Raw genomic sequence first — 19,859 nt, forward strand, 5'->3', positions numbered from 1 at the left:
TAAGTGAATTTGTGGTCTATATACTCAATGGAGTGTTTATTTTTTTGCCTCAAGAAAATTTGGCATATGCTTCCTTGCCATTTATGTCCAATTTGAAAGTGTCAAAAATACGTCACTCACTTTTCTAGAGCAGCTTCATACAATAACTAGTTCCAATAGGAACTCTTATAACACAAACAGAGCTACAATCTTATAGCTCCTTGGTATAAACAAATGTGTTGTCTAGTGTGACTGCTGGAAATAAGAAAAATGTCTTGCTGTTATTGTGACACGTCCTCTAATTTAGTGTCTGTGTGGCTGACAGGCTGTGAGACAGAGGACACCTCTAATTGGATGCTTTTCTAACAAATGAGCCACAGAGACGCGTCCACTGTGTTACAGGTAAACAGACAGTCTGGAAAAGCTGTATAGATGAGTCACAAATAACTTTCACATTCACGGCTTAAAGTTTCAGACTGTGTGTTACTGCTAAACATCAACCAACAGCTATATCTAAGCACAGGATGTAGTCTGAATGAACAACTTATCAGAAGCCCTCTGGCGACATCTAGTGGCCTTTAGAAGATGTACGCGAATCAGTATAAGGGATATCAGCAAAGTGAGTCAGAAACAATGAACAGCAGCATACCCCGGTTTTAGCCTCTTTACATTGGCTGTCAGTACGTTTTAGAATAGATTTGTAAGGTATCTATCTATCTATCTATCTATCTATCTATCTATCTATCTATCTATCTATCTATCTATCTATCTATCTATCCATCCATCCATTATTGGTGCTTTTAGATTATTAGAATCTAACAATAATTCTACCTTTATTTTCGTGGGCAATAAAATGATTAAAACACAATGAATGCAGACATTAAATACAATGTGTTTGTTTTATAAATACTGATGTACAGCATTCACTATAACAAAGAGTTAACCCAAACTAAAAATGGGCTTCAATAAGGAGGTGACAGAACAACTGGTCAAATATTATCATGGGTGTTAAAGTTAGAATATGGGAATTGACACAATCCATCTTTGTGACTACTTGCAGGACTATGCTGCCACCTTCTGGTCTTTTGGGTTTATAACAGCAGTTCAACAGGTTTTAGTTCATCAGTTCTCTTCAACACTTTTGTACCTTGTGAATCAGACATCAGACCTGGTCACAGCAAAGTTCGTTTGTCAAGTTGTCTTATCCTTATTGGTCAAGTATAGAAATGTGAGGGACAGGTCCATTTCCGTATCCCCCTTTTTTATGGGTAGGTAGGAGGCAAAGAATAATAACAATTTAAAAGAATAAAAAATAAGTTGTAGAAGTGTTGGAGACTGGACACAGCTCTCATGACCACAGTTACTGTGCTCGTATATCCTCCTGTTTCAGACATAGTTATTGAGCCTGTATCCATTGCTGGAAAGGGAGCAAATTGATGGAGTACGATTGTCCTTCAAGGCCTCAGGGGGCTTGTATGGTGGAGAAGGGGGGTATATGTGGTTGAAGGCAGGGGGAGGCGAAGATGGTTGACTCCTCTGAATACGCGGTGGACTCCGTGACCTGTCACCACAGCTGCTCCAGCACAGCACCAGCCCTCCGCTCAGACTGAGGCAGGCTGAGGCGTATCCGAGGTACACGGCCAGCCCGATCTCATACTTCAGCCCGCTGGGGAGGAAGGGGTCGTAGAAGTCCATTATGATATCATTGGTGGTCCAGGATACGGTGACTAGACAGAGGACACCTGCGCAGAGGAAACATATCCCTCCGCTCATCGCCAGCGGAGACTTGATCAGGGAGCCACGTGCGAAGCGGGTACACTTCATCCCCATCACAGACAACAGGGATGCCAGGACTGAGGTGATGCAGGAGAGCACCATGAGGGCCCGGGCAGCCTAATGTGGAGGAGAACAAACACTTTCAAATATGGTACCGAACCTGCTGTTATGTTTGGACTACTGAGGACTCCAGGCCCCGTTTATCAGTGAAAAAAAAGTAGCTTCTTATCATCTAGATACTTTATGAAATTCCTGAATTCCATGAGAGCTGCTTAAAATGTGAAGATTCAAAACTATGCCAATTCACATTTTAGAAGTTCACCACAAAAATTACGCAATACTACCAACTACCCAGAGTAAGAGAAATACTGAAGCTGTGAAACCTGACAGTACAGTACTTAGACATGATTCTTTTTATTTCTGTTACTGGAGTTATGTAACAGTTCGTTCAGATGAGGTTTGACAAGGAGTTCGAATTTTCGCCAATCCCATGATCCAAAACATTGTAATGGAAGGTTACACAATGTGTATTTCCTTGTCTGTGAATAAATCTTAAGCAAACAAATTGAATATGTATTTGTTTAGCCACAGCCAAATTTGTTAAACATTAAGTATTTCCTGAAACGCTATGACCACAATGCTTCAAGGTCACTTCCATTTTTAGTCACTCATAAGCCCAGTTAGTGACAAGAAAAAGCTTACGACACCAAGACCTTTACACATATTAGCGGTTAATGAAGTAAAAATAGAAGGGAAAATTATTTAAAATGTTTCAACTGTACATGTATTTATACAAACAGCAGTGCAGACTGTGTGGCCAAAAACAATAAGAAAGTAAAGCCAGAGTTGAAACACAGGGCAAAACCTATTCTGAGAGTCTGTATCCATTAACTGCACTTTGTCCTGTAGCAGGTTCAGTATTCAATCAATCAAAGCACTGGTTAATCAATACATCAACACATAGTTTCTCTAGTATAATCACATCTGGATTAACATTAACATAATTTTGTTTTAAGAATTTGTTCAGCACAGTTGTAACTTAATTGTAATTCTATTGGTTTCCCTCAAATACTTCCATCCACCATTCTGGGCAATTCACTCTACAATTGCATGAACTCAACAGGTAATGGGTAATAATAATCTGCTGAATATTTACCCAATAAATCTGAAAAACTGTTTTGTCTGTAAAATGTAATAAAATGTTTAAAAAACAAAGCCATAATGATTTCTAAGGTGTCTGCTAGCATCTCAAGTCTGGTAAATATTTGAATGAAAATGATCTGAAGCAGAGAAAAGCAATAACTAAAGCAGTGATGACATTTCTGATCAAATAAATACAGAAACCATTAATCTATCATTAATTTCAGTTTTCCTTTAGGTAAAATACATTAAGATACATGCATACATGATACTTTAAGTTGCCTGATCTAAATACTGTCACTAAATGGTGTATGTGCAGTACCTGCAGGTCCTGTGGCAGTGCCAACAGAGATCTATACACCTCACATTGATAAATGCCAGTGCTGTGCCACACACACTCCATCCACAGGCCTTTCATGTAGGCGGTGGCTGTGATGATGTTGGAGCCCACATAGGCCGTGCTGCGCCAGTGGGGAAGCAGAGTCGCAGCCACGGTTCCAACAAACCCCAGCAGGCCCAAGAAGAAGCCGAGGAGCTGAACCGCCATGCTGGCCATGATTGTTTCAGTCGGACAGACACTCAAACTGCAAAGTACAAAGAGACAGGCACAGCTGATGAGCATGTACACACACCAGGAGACAATCTGGAAAAAAAGCTGTGGATGTCAATCACCAGTCTCAGGAATATACACTGAAGTCAAGAAAATGATGATTTAATTATATGTCACCAAATGAAACTGAGCACTTTTTGGAACAAAGCTACAGTCCCCCAGGCTGCAGATGTGGCTGGATTCCTCCTTTCATCTGCATGGTCCCCAGCAGTAGAGCAAATTCCACTGAGCTGACATCCAGTCACAGAGTCAGTGTCTCTGGAGGAGCGCAGGCAGAAACAACAGTGGAAACTTTCAGTATTCTGTCATCAGTCTCCGGTGAGTGGCAGATGACTGCATCTGTAACTAATGAGAGCGTTGTTCGGCTTCACCTGCTTAACGCTCCCCTCAGGAGGGCAAACCACAGCAGGCTATTTGTCGAGCTCTGTACGCCACCCCTCAGGAAGGGAGAGAGGGGAAATTAAACATTTACAGAAAGCGCCCAAGCTGAGAGTCGCTGTTATAAACCACTAACTTTGAACATTTTTCACAGCTCTGCAGGGTATTTGAGAGAGTTGATGACAGAGCGGGGCTCCAGACTGTGGCAGGAAGAGATTGTTGTTGTACTAATGGGCCGAATTCTATTATGTCCAATTATTCTCCGTCATCATCTGGGACTTTTCTCACACATATTCCACAGCTGTCTCCCCCTAGATCCAGGCCTCAAGTAATGATGCCCTCCCTCGCGGAAAGAAAATAGGTAGTTAAGCATTTACTTATGTCCCTCCTCAATGTTTTGAACAAAATGTTCTCTGGGTGAAAAGATCCTGAATAATGAGCAGGCGAAATATTTTACACTACTTAACTTAAGTCTAAAAAATACAATAGTAACATAAAGGGGCAAATAATACTTCTTACATTAGAAATAGCCTGTTTTTCCTGCAAACACTTTAAATGTTAGAACCAGAGAAAAACAAACCATTGTTTTTTAGACTTCCTCAGAGAGCAGAGGCTGTTTATAAAGCCTGATTGTTGTTCAGTGTTAGACCTGGTGCCGTTGGGACCTCTTACTGTAAATATCACAGATACAGGCCTCATTGTGCTGCCTTAATGATCGACTACACAGGAGACATAACAAGTATAAGCAAAGCTGTTACAAGCATCTTGATTAATTAATAATCCATCCATATTTTAAATACTCACCAACAGGGTTACATGAGGACTACAGAGCCTTGGTCACAGGTGTCCAGACGGCACACTCCTCCTAAGTGATGGAGACATAGTTGGAGGAGTTCCAGAGAAATAAGGTCAGTGGCATTGATTCCACACTGACCAGCTCCTTCTGTCTCTGCCTCTGCTTAAACCGACAAGTACAATGTGTGTGTGTGTGTGTGTGTGTGTGTGTGTGTGTGTGTGTGTGTGTGTGTGTGTGTGTGTGTGTGTGTGTGTGTGTGTGTGTGTGTGTGTGTCTGGCCTGTCAAATAAATGACTGGCCAGATATTATCATTGGCATTATCCCTGTCAGTGCCGGGAGCATCATGTCAGAGATGACATGAGAGAAAGCACTGCTGCTGACATGTTGCTCCCGACAGATAAACAGGGCGGATGTCAACTGTCGGAGGCAGAGCAGAGACAGACAGAGGAGATATTGTCCTCACTGGTTGGGCTGTTTTACTCCCAGTAACTCAGCTCCCTGAATAATAAAGAGAAGAATGAATGAAATGCCGATTTCATGAGGTAGCCTACAAATTCACGTAATCATCAGACATGTAAAAGCTGACAGTCACATTTGACTTCATGGTAATGTGGTGTACTCACTGTGTAAGCAGCCAGGTGAGGTGAGTCAAAGCTTCACTTCTATCCTGAGTTCATCTTCTAAGTCCATCTTCTCGCTTGGTGGTTCTTATCTCTCTGTCCCAACCCACCGTGACATCCTGTCAGTACACAGGAGCCTTTTCCTTGCCCTTCTCCTGGGTCCTCTGTGTAGTGTTCAGCTCTCTGTCAGAGCCCTGTAGTGCAGGGATGATCCTCTCCAAGGTCCGCCTGTGGGAGACGCCATTTGAATGTGGAACACTTAATAGTCTTAGTTAAGCAGAGTAATCCTGTGATTAGCAGCTGAGCATAGCTGGTTTTGAAGCACACACTGCTGGAGGGCAGCACGGCCACGTCGACCGTGTAACACAGGCCGTTCTTATTTTGAAGTCTCTTTTATGTGTGCAGAGGTTTGGAAAGCTGCAAACTTCTCTGCACTACACACACCCTTTTAATAATGTGTATACACAGAAGAGTAACTCAAGGCAGAAGTGGCCTACTTTAAAGACCACACACACACACACACACACACACACACACTAGCTTTGTATATTGTTTCTCACATTAGTAAATAGCCAGTGCTAATAACTATACAGCTAGATATGCTTTTCTTTGTTTTTAATATTATTACAGTGCAGAGTATAAGGGCCATAATGAAAAACAAGGATTTTAAAAATGATATTTTAATATTACTACTTTATTCTTCTAACATCACAACTTTAATATTAGGACTGTATTCTTGTATGGGATATTTTGACATCCTTCATCATAAAACATTTTAATTCTTGTAATATTACAACTTTATTCATGTGCTAGTATGACTTTATTAATGTAATACTATGACCTCATGCTCTTAATATTAATACTGTATTCTTGTAATATTGTGACTTCATTCTTGTATTACAAATTTATTCTTGTACTCTTATGAATGAATTGTCTAAACATATTAACTTTATCAGAACTTTATTCTTGTTTTAGTAAGACTTTATTGTCATAGTACAACAACTTTACCACGAGTTTATTCTTGTAATAGTACAACTTTTTCTTGTAAAATTACGAACATATCATTGTATAATTGAGACTTCGTTCTCATAGCAATACAACTTTATTCTTGTAACATTGGGACTTTATTGTCGTAATAAAACAACTTTATTATTGAACTATTAGGACTTTATTCTGGAGGTTTTTCCCTTTCAAGCAGCTCTAGTTCTCTGTTGTACTTCAGGGACATTTTTAAAAGTTTCACTAACCTGCGACAGGTGAGTGTCTGAGTAATATTTCATGAAAACTTATAAACTACTCGAACAGGTTATTGTTTTCTTACAGGAAGAAGAAGTAGTAGTTTATTTTACTGTCAGTGAACTACACTTGTTCATTTGGCGCCGCAGTGACCGGCTCATCAAAGTCAGCTAGCACAGAGCTAGCACAGAGCTAACACAAAGCTAGCACAGAGCTAACACAAAGCTAGCACAGAGCTAACACAGAGATAGGCCAGAGCTAGCACAGAGCTAACGCACAATTAAACACACAACTAACAGGCTGCTAACACAGAGCTAACAGGCAGCTAACACAGAGCTAACTCACTTTTACAGCTGACATCAACCGTCTCTAAGTTTATAGTATCAGTAAGATGTATTTAACTCCAGTGTGTATAACTATTTTTTTCTGCCACTACTTAAATGGAAGCGTTTATAAAGTTAGCCAGCACTAGTTTGTTAAGAGTACAGTTTAGCTAGCGCTAGCTCGGTTAGCTTGTGACTTAGCCTAGTTGGTTCTAGTCAGAGGAGTTTTAGCTAAGTTAGCTAAAGTATTCTGTAACTCCATGTTTGTCTCTGCAGTGGACTCAGTGGGGATGGTCATGGTTAAGAAAGCTTTGAGAAATGACAGCAGGTACACACTGATGTACAGCAGCCAGAGACACAGGAGGAGCGTTGCCCCGGCCAGAACCATCAGGACCCGCAGCCAGGTGGTCAGCAGCAGTAGCTCCCTCCACACACTCCCAGTGGAGGTGTTCAACATGATCCTGGATCAGCTGACAGGTGGGGAACTGCTTCACCTGACCTTCAGTGTGTTTCTGGAACTGAATTCAACACAAGTTGTGTCATGAAAAGTAGTGAAGACATACATGAAGCCCACTGAAGGCTTGGGTGATAAAAGTTTAGTTTAGTGTTTATATGTTTGTCAAAAAAACATTTCATTATTTGTATCTGTCACGTTTGCACCAGTTTTATTTAATTTTTGTGAATGAAAATGCTTGTGTTTGTCAGTGCTGGAGATCAGTGTCTTTAGCATGGTGTCCAAAGAAATCACTCAATGCATCTTGGACTACATCTCCACTGCGGCCTGGAAGAATAAAATGATCACCCAAAGATTTCACCACTCCACCTGCAAGGAGCAGATATCCACTATTGGGCACTACAGAAGTCTGGGTATGAAGCAGTTATAGAAGGGATATAGAAGCTACCATGTTTAGTTAAACAATGGGGGAGGCCAGAATTATTAATTTTTTACTTGAATAATGTGCATTTGTTTTGACTGTCTCAGGTTTATTATTCAAGAGATGTACACTTCTGCTACCAACAAAGGAAAGGTTGAAGTTTATCTTTAAGAGGTTCTCTCAGGTAAGAAATGAGTTTAGAAGTGAGAACAGAATATTGTGTGAAGTACATCAGTCTCTTTTATTTTGATAGGAGCCAAAGAAAATAGAAATAGGCTCTCTGGCTAAGGCAAGCTTATTTTACACATTTAGTGGAGATGAACAATAAAATATTGATTATTTAAAAAAAATGTTAACATACTTTTCAATAATTTTAAGAAGGTTCATTAGAAATATTATGACATTTTTTTTATTGTCTTCTCTGCATCTGTAAAAAAATAATTTTCCTTTTTTAAAATGTCTTCATTATATGTCAAATAATTTCAGCCTGTTGAAAAATCACTTTGCTCTGAGAATGTCTGATTCATCATTCGATTTAAAGGCACAAGCTGTCGTAGTTTTTACACCTGGTTTAATTGTTTTCATTGTTAACAGCACTAAGCAGTAAAATTGTTAGTATAGAGTACCATGATGATTCTAATTGGCATTATTACATGTGTGACTATTGCACAAGCCTACATACTTATTGATGATTGTATTAAATGGGCAGATTAATCTCACAGAAATGTCCTATTGATTTCTTTCAGATTCCCTGCTTCATGTTAGAGCAGTGTCCAATTCCCAACTGCATCGGTTTCTCCAGCTGTGGTGTCTTGCTCAAGGTGAGAGACTCATATAAAGACTAGAAATTGTCTACTAAAGTGATCCTTAATCGAAATTCAAATACAGCTAAGCAACATAATCGCATGCTGACTCCATCAAACCCGAAGACTTCCTCCTCTAATCTACTTATACAATCTTTCTTGTAACAAACATTCACACCCTTTATTTAGAGCCTAGTAAAGTGACATGCTGAAGTGCAGCACCAGGCACAGATAAAGAATCAAAATCAGCTGTCTTTTACAATAACATTTCATAAGGCTCATAAGAATGAATAAACTTTATCAAGACTAATTGTGTTCTTGTTTTTTTGTCCCGTCCCTTTAAAGACACTGATTGCAGGCTGGGATGAGCTGGAGTGCCACAGAGTGTTCAACTTCCTGTGTGAGCTCACAAACCTGCTGCAAAAAGTGGAGGCAGTTATCTCTGCAAAACCAGGTGTGTGTTTTAAGTCTGTCTTGGTGTGAAAATACTGCTGAGTGTTGAAGAGGATGGAGCTGAAGTGTTCTCTCCATCAAACCCACTGTGTCCAGTCTGTAATACTTGCATGTCGTTCATTTCAGTCTCCCTGCCTCAGATCCATGGTGATGAAGGCAGTGATGAGCAGAAGTTAGTTTTAAGTCTGAGTTGTTTGAACAACAGAGAAGAGGATGAGCCAATAGCAGTGCTTCCTCTCTTCTCTGGGCCTTCTCCTGATGAGGCTTGTGAAATCCTGAAGCATGTAACAAAAAACATGTTGTCTTACTTACTTTCTTGTCTTTACTTAATGTCTGACGTCAGGGGTGAGGAGGTACCAGGAGGTGCAGTTCCGTCTGTTCTGTCGTCAGGTTCTGTTGGATCCGTGGCTGAACCAGCCAGAGTGTCAGTTCTGGCTAACACAACTTCTGAGGCCTTGGCCCCTGGTCACCCAGGCTCACTTGCTGTTCATCCTCTATGGACCACAGCTGCCTGAGGGTAAGATCACTTTTAAAACCTTTTGTTTAATAACAGGTAGTAAAATCAATCAATTTATTTGACTTAATGAGAACATGCTGAGATTGATGTTTCTTGATTTGTTTATACTCACACCCTGAGCACTTGTTCAAACTGTTGTTCTTTGCTAAGTTTTTCTGTGCAATCTATCTAATAATTCCCCAAATCTCTGTGTAAAAGAGTTATAAGTGTTTGAGTTTCTCTCTACTCTGGGTTCCAGGTACTCTGGGTTGGCAGGATCTGTTAGAGACAGGGCTGCCTCACACGACCCTGTGGGACCTGGCCCAGGCCATCCTTCTGCTGTTAGGCAAACTAGAAGTCAAAGGCTGGAGCAACGAATCAATGCTGGCGATCCTGGAGGAGCTCATCGGTATCATACTTCAGTGGTTCTTAAATGTGTTCATGTTGTAGACCTCCAGATAGACAGACCACAGTATATTTTGATCTTGTCCAGTCATTCCCCAGCCGTGGCATGTGGAAAACGTGGCTCGTCTCTTGGTTCTGTGCGGCAGCAATCTCTGCTACACCGTCCTGGCCAGCAAGGCCCTGAACGGACGCCTCCAGGAGATCTCCAGACTCATCGTCTACATGATACTGGTGAGATCATCAGCTGCATACTGTCCCATATTCGGCTTTTATTGGCCTTTAATTAAAAAAAAGAAATTTATCATCATTGTCCTTCTTTTGATATGATACAATGCAGTTAGAACACATGATTAGTTGGTGAATATTAGACTAAACATCTCCGTTCCATCAGAGCAGTTTTCATAAACCTTATCATAAAGTTTTCTGTTTCGTGTGGCTTCATCATCAGGTGTGTGAGAAGGAGGGCTACCACATGAGCTGGGCGGTGAAGTTGGTACGACAGCTTTGTAACGTCTTTAACACCACTCCTGAAAAGTTCTACTTCATCCAACAACTGGAGAACATGTTCGTAGAAGTCACCAGGGAGTTCTTTGATTTTTATGTCACAGGTAAGTGGTGGCACTTTTAAAGTCTTGATTTTATTCCATGAAGTTATTATGTCTTAGCACCAGGACAAATTGTGATTGGTAACTTGAATCTTTGTGGGTACCGTTGTGATTTATTGTGATTTAACACCCACAGTATTTTTGATGTCATCAGAGCAGGATTATAGTGGGTAACGGGTAACAATATGAATGTGGGTCGATTAAATGGAATTTACTGATGGGGAGATGTACAATTGTAAAATTCATATAAATAAATAGTCTGCATATATAGATAAACCATTCAGTTGTATTCATGGTAGGTGAAACCATAAGTTTAGCTAGTGGCCAATAATACAAACAAATTAACACAATTATTATATGTGGATATATGAAAAAATGTACCTGTTTAAGCCCTGCTGTGGATTATTTATGTTAAGTGTTTATTTCATATATTTAAGCTTGTCGTTCATGTCACTACACTCTCGACCACTATGAAGTTATATTCTCTAAACCTGTGGTTCACACACCTTTAGATGAGTGACCTTTTCCTTAACACAATGTGTTCCAGGGAACCACCTTGGAGACAGGGAGAATTTCCAGACGCTGTGTATCCTCATGGAGTCCAGCGCTCGCTTCCACACCAAATTCCTCCACATGCTGCTGAAATAGGACTCATGCGGATTGAAAGTGACACGATGTGGAGCAGAGTAAGAAGAGATGGAGGAGAAAGACATGGCAATAACGAAGGAGAGTAACTGTAGAGAGACAGAGCGCGATAAGATGTTTACAAGTCCTAAGAATTGAACATTGGTGGTGTTTCCATGGTTGGTTTGAAAGTTCAGAGAAATCGGAGGATGGATTTCGCTGACAGTTCACTACATGCTATAAACAAGATTGCATTTGCTTAATTATTTAAACAAACTGCACAGTTATTTATACGAATGACATTTGTCTCAATTAAATATCTATGGTCGCTTTTAACATCTTGGATATTTATAAACAGTTCTTAATATTTATTCATTAACAGTAACAATATTTATTTGATGCTATTTATTCACGTTGCCTCTCTGTGTAAATATAGTTGTGATACAGTGATAACATTGTTTTTTGTATAGTTTATTAAATTGATATATTTTCAGTTCTAATTTGTCTTCATTTACAAATACAGAAACACAGCAAGCACTCTGCAAATAACACATTTTAACATCCTCCAGGTAGAACAATATTCAGTGGTGACATTAGCATTTACAAAAAAATCAGTTGATGAAATTGATCAATTGTGTCATGGAATAAAAAAGGAGTTTCAGGAAATGTTATGAATGACATTTTTCAACGTTTTTATTTAAAAGGAATACATTCAGACTGTTTACATTTGCTTACTTATAACATGTAAGCACAACATAGAGCTTTACGTTTAAACACAGTAGTCATACAAATTATACTATAAGTACTTTCTTAAAGAAACATGGTGTCAAACTTGTAGCATGAACAGGAAGTACTAGGCTACTTCACATTGAAGTTTAAGGCCTGCAACATTAAGTGATGAATACTCTGTTAGGTGGATGAGATTGAGATTACTGCATCCATGACTCGTCCCTGGTCACAAACCTTTCAGTCGTTCATTTGTTCATTGTTTTGATGTGATCTGACAAAAAACAGAAACATTTTCTCTATTTAGCCTGGTTGTGTTTGCTTCATATCTGTTTGGATACAGGTTCAAAATGAAAAGCAAAAGTCAAACTTGTAAAAAAACTGAAAAACATTTTATTTTAAGCTTTTATTTCATAGGACACTGTTAAGTGTTAAAGAGTAAAAAAAGTGGAGAAGGGAATGGAAAAGACATGCAGCAAATCTTCCATATAAACCGGGTGCTAAGTTTGAGTGGGTTATGTTTTAATTAGCATCTACATTCAAATTGGACAAAGGTAAAAAAAGTTAACCACAACATATACAACACATAGACCTCATTTGGATGGGATTTTTCTAGCGGAGGTTGAGTGATTTAAAAATCATTTTTTCCACACCAGTATTGTTTTTTGGACCTCCCATGTTTTAAATCCTATCCAGAAGGACGCTGATATACAATCTAGCACCACAATCACTTCACATGTTGACACGAGACGGCACCATGATACTTACTGTGCAATTTGCTCTACAAGTATGGGAAGAAAAGACACAATCTCAATAAGTCTTCAGACAGCATTTGAACATTGATATTGAAATGTTCTCTTTAGACCACAGCATGACAGTCTGATTAATCAGCCGTGTTACCTTGCAGCCAGTCCAGCCCTTCCTGGAGGCCCTCTCCCTTGATAGCGTTGCTGGCACTGGAAAGAAAACAAGATGTCAAGGAGTTAATCTCTTCGTGGTACACGTTTACTTTCTCATGACATTTCTGGGATCCTGGATGTTTAAAGCTTCCTAGCTCTTAATCCATCTGCCTCCCATCTGGCTAATGAGTAAACAGGGTGGAAAACGCAGGCACACGAAAGAGAGCTACTCTTTTAATTAACTGTCTGTTGCTCCCAATAATGTTTAACCTGTGAGCAGCAGACAGAAATAGTAAACAGACTAGTAAACAGAACCAGAAAAAGAGCAGAGTAAATATACCTGGGCACTTTATTATCTCTATTTAAGACTTTAAGCTGCGGAAGCACAAAATGTTGCTGATGGGAAGTTACCAAATTCAGTCAACTAAATGCACCTAAATACCTTCCTTAGAGATACTTCATCAGGGTGAATATTATTACACTAAAGTGGCCACATGACCACAGTACTGTAAAGCAAAAAACAAGCTAAACATTGGAGCTTTGGACAGTGTGCAGCCTCAAATGGACGTATTTGACAGATGTGTTACCAGATGTGCCAGGGTTTGTCTCGGATGTTCTCCAACGACAACATCTGTGAGACCTTGACAGAAGACATGGCGTCCCGCAGGTCCGTCTTGTTAGCAAAGAACAACACTGGTATCTTTTTGCTGCGGATATCTGGGTGATGAGAAAAACATGTTGGCCACTGAGATCAAAGCCAAGAGAAAAGATCAAAAGATCAAATGATGTTAACACTGATACTGATTATTGTCAGTTTGGGATGAAAGTTTCAAGATAGCTACATTAAAATGTGTATTTGTTCTCAGACAATGTACATTCTGTCAGTGTTGGATAATGATTTACAATAGAGAACTAAAACTAGATACTCATTGTATTGTGCTTATAGAAATGATGACTCAAATAAACTAAGGGTGGTCTTCCACTGGAAACATCTGACTCATATATATATAATAAAATAATTCTCTCCATTAGTTCACAGATAAACCCTAAACCATGCCAGATATTTTCCTATAGTCCGACATATATCTTAGTAAACAGTATCCTGCAGGTGTTGTAAACATGTCAGGCTAAATAAACTGGAAACTGTATCCACAATTAGCCTTTTTTCAAAAAATCATTGCGACAGAATTCATGTATTTTGTACCCTCGTGGTTAAGAAGAATATCGAGCTCCTCTTTGGCAACGACCATCCTCAGTTTGTCTCCGCTGTCGATGACAAAGATGATGGCGTGACTCTCTCTGAGGGGGACAGGAGCACAGACGTTACAACCGACACACAACCCTGCTGATATGTATTTAATATTTAGAATGAGTGACGGGCACATCGTGTGTTTCGTACTTGTAGTAATGCTCCCACAGGTTTCTGTATCTGCTCTGCCCGGACATATCAAACACTGTGAACGACAGGCTGCTCGCAGAGGGAGGGAGAGGAGGGGGATCAGCTCAGGATGATGATGCTGCTTCAGTCATTTAATACATTATTTATGAAAGTTGGTTGAAACACATTTTAATATCTGTTGGATTCTACCTTGAACTCTTGAACTTTTCAATGTTGAAGCCAATTGTTGGGACTATTTCTTGTGCCTGGGTCTGCATGCACACACACACACACACACACAAACAGACAAGTAATGGCAATAGTACGTCAACAAGTACATGGTATGAGGAGAGTATGATATTGGCTTTACCTGACTAACATGTTTCCACTCCTCTGACAATGGGCCTACATGATTCGAACGCTGAAAACAAGCAATCAGTGAATGATTGCAGTGAAATGAAGATTTTGAAAGGCCTTCTCATTGTGTTAAAAAAGATTAGTGTTTGTATAACAAGTCTGAGTGCGCTCACGTGGCAGGGCTACATGAAGAAAGGCCTCTCACTTAACTCACAACGTAGCCCAGTGTCGTGCACTTACATTCGCCGGCTTCAGTTGGTTGATGATGGTGGTCTTGCCGCTGTTGTCCAGCCCCAAACACAAAACGTTGACCTCTTTCTTCTTCAGGCCGAGCCAGCCCGACAGTTTATCCAGCAGCCCCATGACACTCTGTTATTACCTCTTCACCATTTAAACCTTCAAACACATAACCCCCCTAGGTGGTCCAATCACTGGTAATTATGAGCCCTACATCTGCAAAATCTCAAAGAAGCGAAAAAATGGGAAAATAGCCGTGGAATAGCATGTCCCCACTTGCAGAGAATTGTGTCACACGCTGAGATGCCGCCTGGGCATCCCGGCTTGTGACAGGTAATCCTATTAGGGAGCGAATTAAGCTGTTGTGAACCACCCGGTGACCTGATCATGGTGAATGGAGCTTCCCAGTCCCCCCCTCCAATCCTAATGCATTTATTACTTTAAAGCACATTTCCTGTCAGAGGGGGCCCCTCTTATATCAGCCCCTTGAAGACACATACAAACAAAAAGCAGCAGCAGCTCCGGCATCTTCTGAAGTTAAATAAAAAACAAAAGTGCGTCAATCTGTTGTCTGTCTGTTGTGCTACTATCTGACTCAATCCATCTGTTACAGATGGTAGCGTTGTTGTAAATTAAAACAAATAAGCAGCAACATTCCAAGATACATTTCCAATTGTCAAAATCAGAAAAAGGGATCATGGTCACAATAAACTCACATGACAGCATAATAATCAAGACATCTGTCTTTGAATTAAATATCTAAAGTTAAAACTGCATTATAATGAGAAGAACTGAATTTAGCCTCATCACATGGCAGCTCTGGAGATACTCACTGGTCCAACAGCGCCATCTCTTGGTGATTAGTTACGTGTGCTTATGTAAATTTCCTGTTGAAGAATAAGACAGAAGTAACTAAATGTATTACCGTGCACAGTGAGAATTGAAAGTGATGTGATATAAATGAGTGTAATTGGTGCTTAGACCCTTTGTGATGTGATCAAAGTTGAAAGGGGACATGGCTGCATACTATAGGAAACCTGCCGGGGTCTAGATACTGGTGGTGGTTGCTGGGATCTAGAAAATGTTGAGGAGCTGAATGAGATGAGTGAACTCAAATGGACTCGACCAGGGCTCTTGAGGTGGAGACTGGAGGCGACTGAGGAGAACGAGGGAGACAGCGAATCACTGAAATGACAGCTGGCAGAGAACAACAGATTGAAAGTTGTCAGCAACGACATGATTGGCTGAAGAAGATTATGGCAAAATCTGATTGGATTACCATACTCATTCAAGAGTCAGCTGATTAGAAGAGGCAGGAAGGGGGAAGAGTTGTGCATGAAGGAGACTTAAAGAAAGTCTCCCTGATTGAGCTTCATTTTAAACACAGTTAAATACATGTGACAATAATATTGTTAGATTTAGTTTTTTCATATCTCTGGGAAGAAAAAATTAAAACATGTCTTTTAAAAAGTGTCATATGAAGACATTTTCAAATATGATATATATATATTTATATATATGTATATTCTGAGCGGACATCTGCCAACAGTGAGGTGAGTTGAGCCCTGGTTGCAGCGTTGACTCTGTCTCTGTGATGAAATGTTAAAGTTCTTCAAGTTTCTCCTCCACTAAAACAACAGTGTTTCACAGCCTGAGAGATATAAGATAGTATTTCTTCCACTGAATCAATGTCGCTTTCGATTGTCTTTGCTCGGCCCCAGATTTTTAAAAAAAGAAAAGAAAGAAATAATCGAAACCAAATTAAATGAGCAGTCAACCACCAGAACTGTTCATCTTTATTTGCAAATAAATATTCGCTGTAACTGCCTCTTACAGTGTGCAAGATCTACAACATCTCTTTGGAAATCATAGAAAAATAAGATACAAGAATTATAAGTTTACTTGTACTTTGTACAAAAGAACGTTCTAACATTGCTCAGCAGTAGAACATGCTAAACAAACAGCATCTGATATTCTCCGTTATTCTGCAGAGGGGGTGGTGACGGTGGGCGTGGTGTGTACAAATATGTCCACGTGCTGGGATGTGTGCGGGTGCACCTTCCTGCTGCTGGCGGCCTGGATGGATGAGGGACTGTGGCACAGATCTCTGGATCCACTTTGCCTTTGACTTGAATCACCCAGTTTGTCTTAGAAACCACAGCTGTAGACGAGCGGCCGCTCTCTTTAGCATGGATAACAACTCAAACTAATGGCTAGGTCCTGTGACTGCACTTATGTTCTACTCTAAAGCGTTTCCGTCTTGCGAACTGTAAGGCATTCAGTGTGTGTATGTCATTATGTGTGTGTGTGTTACTGTTGATGTTAGAATGACACATGAAGAGTTGTGATGCTGCTGTTGACACTTATTCTGTCTCTTCCTTCCTGAAAGTCCTTTAACCGGACAACTCCTTCCTTATCACATCAAACAAATGATGCCGTCTTCCCTCGCTGCTTTCGACCAATCAGGTTTTAGCTTCTTCTGATATTCTGCTTCCTGTTCACCATTGATTTAAGACGACGAAAAAAAGAAGAAAAGACTTCAATGGCAGAAACATCTGAATACGTCTGACATCATCTACTGCAGATTTCCATTTAGGATTACGCTTATTCTACACAGATTTTCCTCAAACTGCCACAAACGGCACAACCTTTAACACGACCACAACGTTAGCACGGACTGGAGTAGACGTCGCATTCGCTCGAATCCACCCGGCAGCTTTTACACCTGAGATGGATCTACCCGCTCGGACATTCTTGGTTCAACTTTGTCCCGGAAGCACGAAACGATGAATGTGCATGAAAGGGAATCCTGAAAAACCATCTAGGTACATTTTACTTTTCCAGAAGACACCTCCTAACCTGTACAGTATCTAAGATCCGTGAACATTCATATGTTAAGACAGTGGAGATGTGTGTACTTTCAGGCAACGTATAACATTCACAATCCAAAAGAGAAACAAAAGAAAAACAATCAGGCTGATCACACAACTGTGAGAACTGCTAAAAAAAAATTAGACTTGTATGGTTATTTATCTGAAGGCAACGGATCCGGTTCTGCGAGCTTATAAGCGTGTGAGGATAAAAACAGGTGGACGGCGAGGGCGCGTGAGCCTCGTGTTTGTTTACATGTCAACAAGAGTTGTCTCATTGCACTGTTCATATCTCGCTGAGGTGACTGCATAACACTGTATTGCTGACTTGGATTAAAAAAAATCTTAAATAAATAATTTGTTTTCAATAATATCCAGATTTACTAGGGCTTTCACATACAGGACTGCACATATATAGATATTAGGTTATGATAATAATTATCGATTAATTGTCTATACACTTTTAAAACATTCAAGACATCTCCATAACTTGCTTCTTTCTTCAAGTATTAGCGTACGATATTCTCTGGGGGAGCGGGGGAACGAATAATAAATAAACTGTGATAAATCTTTAAACTCCAAAATAGAAGATACTGAGGGTATTTTTTTTTTTTTCTCAAAAGACAAAACGTTTCGATTGCACACCTGATAGCAGCTACAAGAGCACAAAACTCAGAGCGAGAAAAGAGGAAACAAAAGTCAAAATATTCAGTAGATTATGTTTGCAAATCTACATCTCTAGATATTGTTGCTCCACACAAAGAACTGCTGCTGCAACAAGGCATTACATTCCCCTAAGTGAGGGCCTGGGTCAGTCTGTAGAGTCTGTCAGGCTGGATCAGTCCGGCACACCGGGACCAGGTTTACTGGGAGAGGGGGTGTGTAGTAGAAAAAAAGTCTGGTACTACTGGACGTGAGGGAGACCACGGGGGCTGTCTGCTGTGCTAAGTCTGTCCAATGACCTCCTGTACGAGGGGGCTGAGACTCAGGCACAGGCTGGAGACTGTCTCTACTACGGTCTAGACTTCACTTCCGTCCGGTCCACCTGTCCATCCGTCCCAGCTTGTGTTCATGGTCGTCCTCATACATGGAAACCTTTCTCCTGTTCGTGCAGCAGCTGAAGGCGAAGCGTCTGTAAGCTGCTGATGATCCGCCTCTGGTGGCCGATCAGGTCCACGCCTGTACGCCTCACATCTCTAAGTCCAGAGGAGAAACACAAACACAGGAGGACACAAAACGCTTTAATTATACTTGTGAGGACTCTACTATGAGTCTACTATGACCTATAGTGCAGCCTGCCACCAGGTGGGCTATTGAGATGCTTTGGCTTCACTTTTGGGCAGCTGTCCTGTCATCCAGCTTCATACGTCATCATATGGTTAAGACTTAGTGCAGAGAATATAGCTGTGCCTCAATTCTCATACTTTCATATTCACACAGGTGCATTCACACTGACAACAAGCAGTGCACTGTAAGTATCCATGTGGTGCATTTAAAAAGTTCTAAAAGATGAGTTTGAAACATTGGATGCTTCTTGACCAGAAACTGTCGCCAACTTGTCTGTGGCAGAAGCGGAGGGACCACAAACGTATGTTCAAACCATGGCTGTATTTAAAAATGGACGACATGACATCCAAAACATCTCAAGTAGATCATTTAGCAGGCGACATCACTGTCCTAACGTTGTGATCATCATTGCAGGTGAGTGAACATCAGCTGAGTCTGATTTCAAACATGCACTATGTGAGTATACAGTGTGCACAGTGTTCTACATCTAATGAAATCAGATTTGAGACATAGCACTGTCTGTATGCAAGAACCCACGCAGAGCTGATCAAGTGACCTTAATGAAATATAACTGAAGCATCTGAATAATTAAAGGGCTGCTTCAGTGATTGAATCACACACTTCAGATCAAAAACATTCCCATAACTCATCTACATAGCCTCTTTCATTACACCCTCCCTCCCTCTCTCCTTACACCCCCACTTTGAAACAAGCTCCTTGTTATTAATGTTCGGTTTCCTGCCATCAAATAATGGTTATATGTAGACATCTCGACTCACTCAATACTCATCCTGGCCACAGAATCCAATGAGTTGTAGCCTGCCGCCATGAAACTGCTATTGTACTGACTCATCTTGATGGAGTCCAGCCAGTCGCTGACGGAGATGAACATCGGGTAGTCCATTTCCTCTCCCGGAGACTCTGGTAGACTGATTCAGAAGAAATGTCAGATTGGGTTTATTGTTATTAAAGCATCTCAGAGTTGG

The 19,859-nt window shown here is 40.5% G+C and overlaps 4 protein-coding genes across 9 annotated transcripts in view; 1 reads left to right on the forward strand and 3 right to left on the reverse strand.

Annotated features, from left to right (window-relative positions):
• Positions 1-682: 682 nt before the first annotated feature.
• On the reverse strand, positions 683-4,842 carry LOC117755288 (claudin-14-like). Of its 3 annotated transcripts, none has more exons than XM_034574958.1 (3): positions 4,688-4,842; positions 3,218-3,479; positions 683-1,872 (listed from the first exon to the last, which is right to left on the reverse strand). In XM_034574958.1, the coding sequence occupies exons 2-3, from the start codon at positions 3,449-3,451 to the stop codon at positions 1,366-1,368; spliced, it is 741 nt and encodes a 246-aa protein (XP_034430849.1). In that variant the 5' UTR covers positions 3,452-3,479; positions 4,688-4,842; the 3' UTR covers positions 683-1,365. The 3 variants fall into 3 exon arrangements, with proteins under 3 accessions (XP_034430849.1, XP_034430848.1, XP_034430847.1); XM_034574957.1 differs by lacking the exon at positions 4,688-4,842 and adding an exon at positions 3,623-3,858; XM_034574956.1 differs by lacking the exon at positions 4,688-4,842 and adding an exon at positions 3,568-3,858 and having other exon boundaries at positions 684-1,872.
• A 1,994-nt stretch (positions 4,843-6,836) lies between these two features.
• Positions 6,837-11,570, forward strand: LOC117754815 (F-box only protein 47-like). 2 transcript variants are annotated; one of them, XM_034574097.1, is made up of 11 exons: positions 6,837-6,921; positions 7,135-7,335; positions 7,564-7,725; positions 7,841-7,917; positions 8,480-8,554; positions 8,882-8,990; positions 9,333-9,506; positions 9,745-9,894; positions 9,979-10,121; positions 10,339-10,498; positions 11,043-11,570. In XM_034574097.1, coding segments are annotated over exons 1-11 (1,353 nt in total). In that variant the 5' UTR covers positions 6,837-6,920; the 3' UTR covers positions 11,144-11,570. The 2 variants fall into 2 exon arrangements, with proteins under 2 accessions (XP_034429988.1, XP_034429987.1); XM_034574096.1 differs by lacking the exon at positions 6,837-6,921 and having other exon boundaries at positions 6,964-7,335.
• Positions 11,571-11,743: 173 nt separating this feature from the next.
• LOC117754816 (ADP-ribosylation factor-like protein 6) lies at positions 11,744-14,994 on the reverse strand. 2 transcript variants are annotated; one of them, XM_034574098.1, is made up of 9 exons: positions 14,720-14,994; positions 14,493-14,543; positions 14,333-14,394; positions 14,144-14,212; positions 13,949-14,043; positions 13,332-13,461; positions 12,746-12,801; positions 12,614-12,626; positions 11,744-12,119 (listed from the first exon to the last, which is right to left on the reverse strand). In XM_034574098.1, exons 1-9 carry the CDS (start codon positions 14,840-14,842, stop codon positions 12,086-12,088), a joined length of 633 nt encoding a protein of 210 aa, XP_034429989.1. In that variant the 5' UTR covers positions 14,843-14,994; the 3' UTR covers positions 11,744-12,085. The 2 variants fall into 2 exon arrangements, with proteins under 2 accessions (XP_034429989.1, XP_034429990.1); XM_034574099.1 differs by lacking the exon at positions 14,493-14,543.
• Positions 14,995-16,484: 1,490 nt separating this feature from the next.
• The window catches only part of LOC117755085 (ephrin type-A receptor 6-like), a 157,139-nt gene continuing 153,764 nt past the window's right edge, over positions 16,485-19,859 (reverse strand). The window contains exons 16-17 of one of the 2 annotated variants that reach the window (XM_034574596.1): positions 19,653-19,802; positions 16,485-18,780 (exon numbers count right to left, since the gene is read on the reverse strand). In XM_034574596.1, the coding sequence (XP_034430487.1) occupies positions 18,606-18,780; positions 19,653-19,802 (325 nt within the window). In that variant the 3' untranslated portion in view covers positions 16,485-18,605. Of the gene's footprint in view, positions 18,783-19,652; positions 19,803-19,859 lie in introns of both variants that reach the window. The other variant, XM_034574597.1, reaches the window with a different exon arrangement.

Source organism: Hippoglossus hippoglossus, chromosome 21 (genome assembly GCF_009819705.1).
Source record: "Hippoglossus hippoglossus isolate fHipHip1 chromosome 21, fHipHip1.pri, whole genome shotgun sequence".
NCBI classification, from domain to species: domain Eukaryota; kingdom Metazoa; phylum Chordata; class Actinopteri; order Pleuronectiformes; family Pleuronectidae; genus Hippoglossus; species Hippoglossus hippoglossus.

Excerpts from the sequence above, each read along its gene's own strand:
- LOC117755288 (XM_034574958.1), bottom strand. The coding sequence starts at position 3,451 with ATGGCCAGCATGGCGGTTCAGCTCCTCGGCTTCTTCTTGGGCCTGCTG. Across the intron at positions 1,873-3,217 it reads CACTGCCACAGGACCTGCAG|GCTGCCCGGGCCCTCATGGT; the intron begins GTACTGCACATA and ends CCTCCACATTAG.
- LOC117754816 (XM_034574098.1), bottom strand. The coding sequence starts at position 14,842 with ATGGGGCTGCTGGATAAACTGTCGGGCTGGCTCGGCCTGAAGAAGAAA. Across the intron at positions 14,044-14,143 it reads CTGTGGGAGCATTACTACAA|AGAGAGTCACGCCATCATCT; the intron begins GTACGAAACACA and ends TGTCCCCCTCAG. Across the intron at positions 12,802-13,331 it reads GACAAACCCTGGCACATCTG|TGCCAGCAACGCTATCAAGG; the intron begins GTAACACATCTG and ends TTTTCTTTCCAG.
- LOC117754815 (XM_034574096.1), top strand. The coding sequence starts at position 7,119 with ATGTTTGTCTCTGCAGTGGACTCAGTGGGGATGGTCATGGTTAAGAAA. Across the intron at positions 7,336-7,563 it reads GATCCTGGATCAGCTGACAG|TGCTGGAGATCAGTGTCTTT; the intron begins GTGGGGAACTGC and ends TGTGTTTGTCAG. Across the intron at positions 7,918-8,479 it reads TCTTTAAGAGGTTCTCTCAG|ATTCCCTGCTTCATGTTAGA; the intron begins GTAAGAAATGAG and ends GATTTCTTTCAG.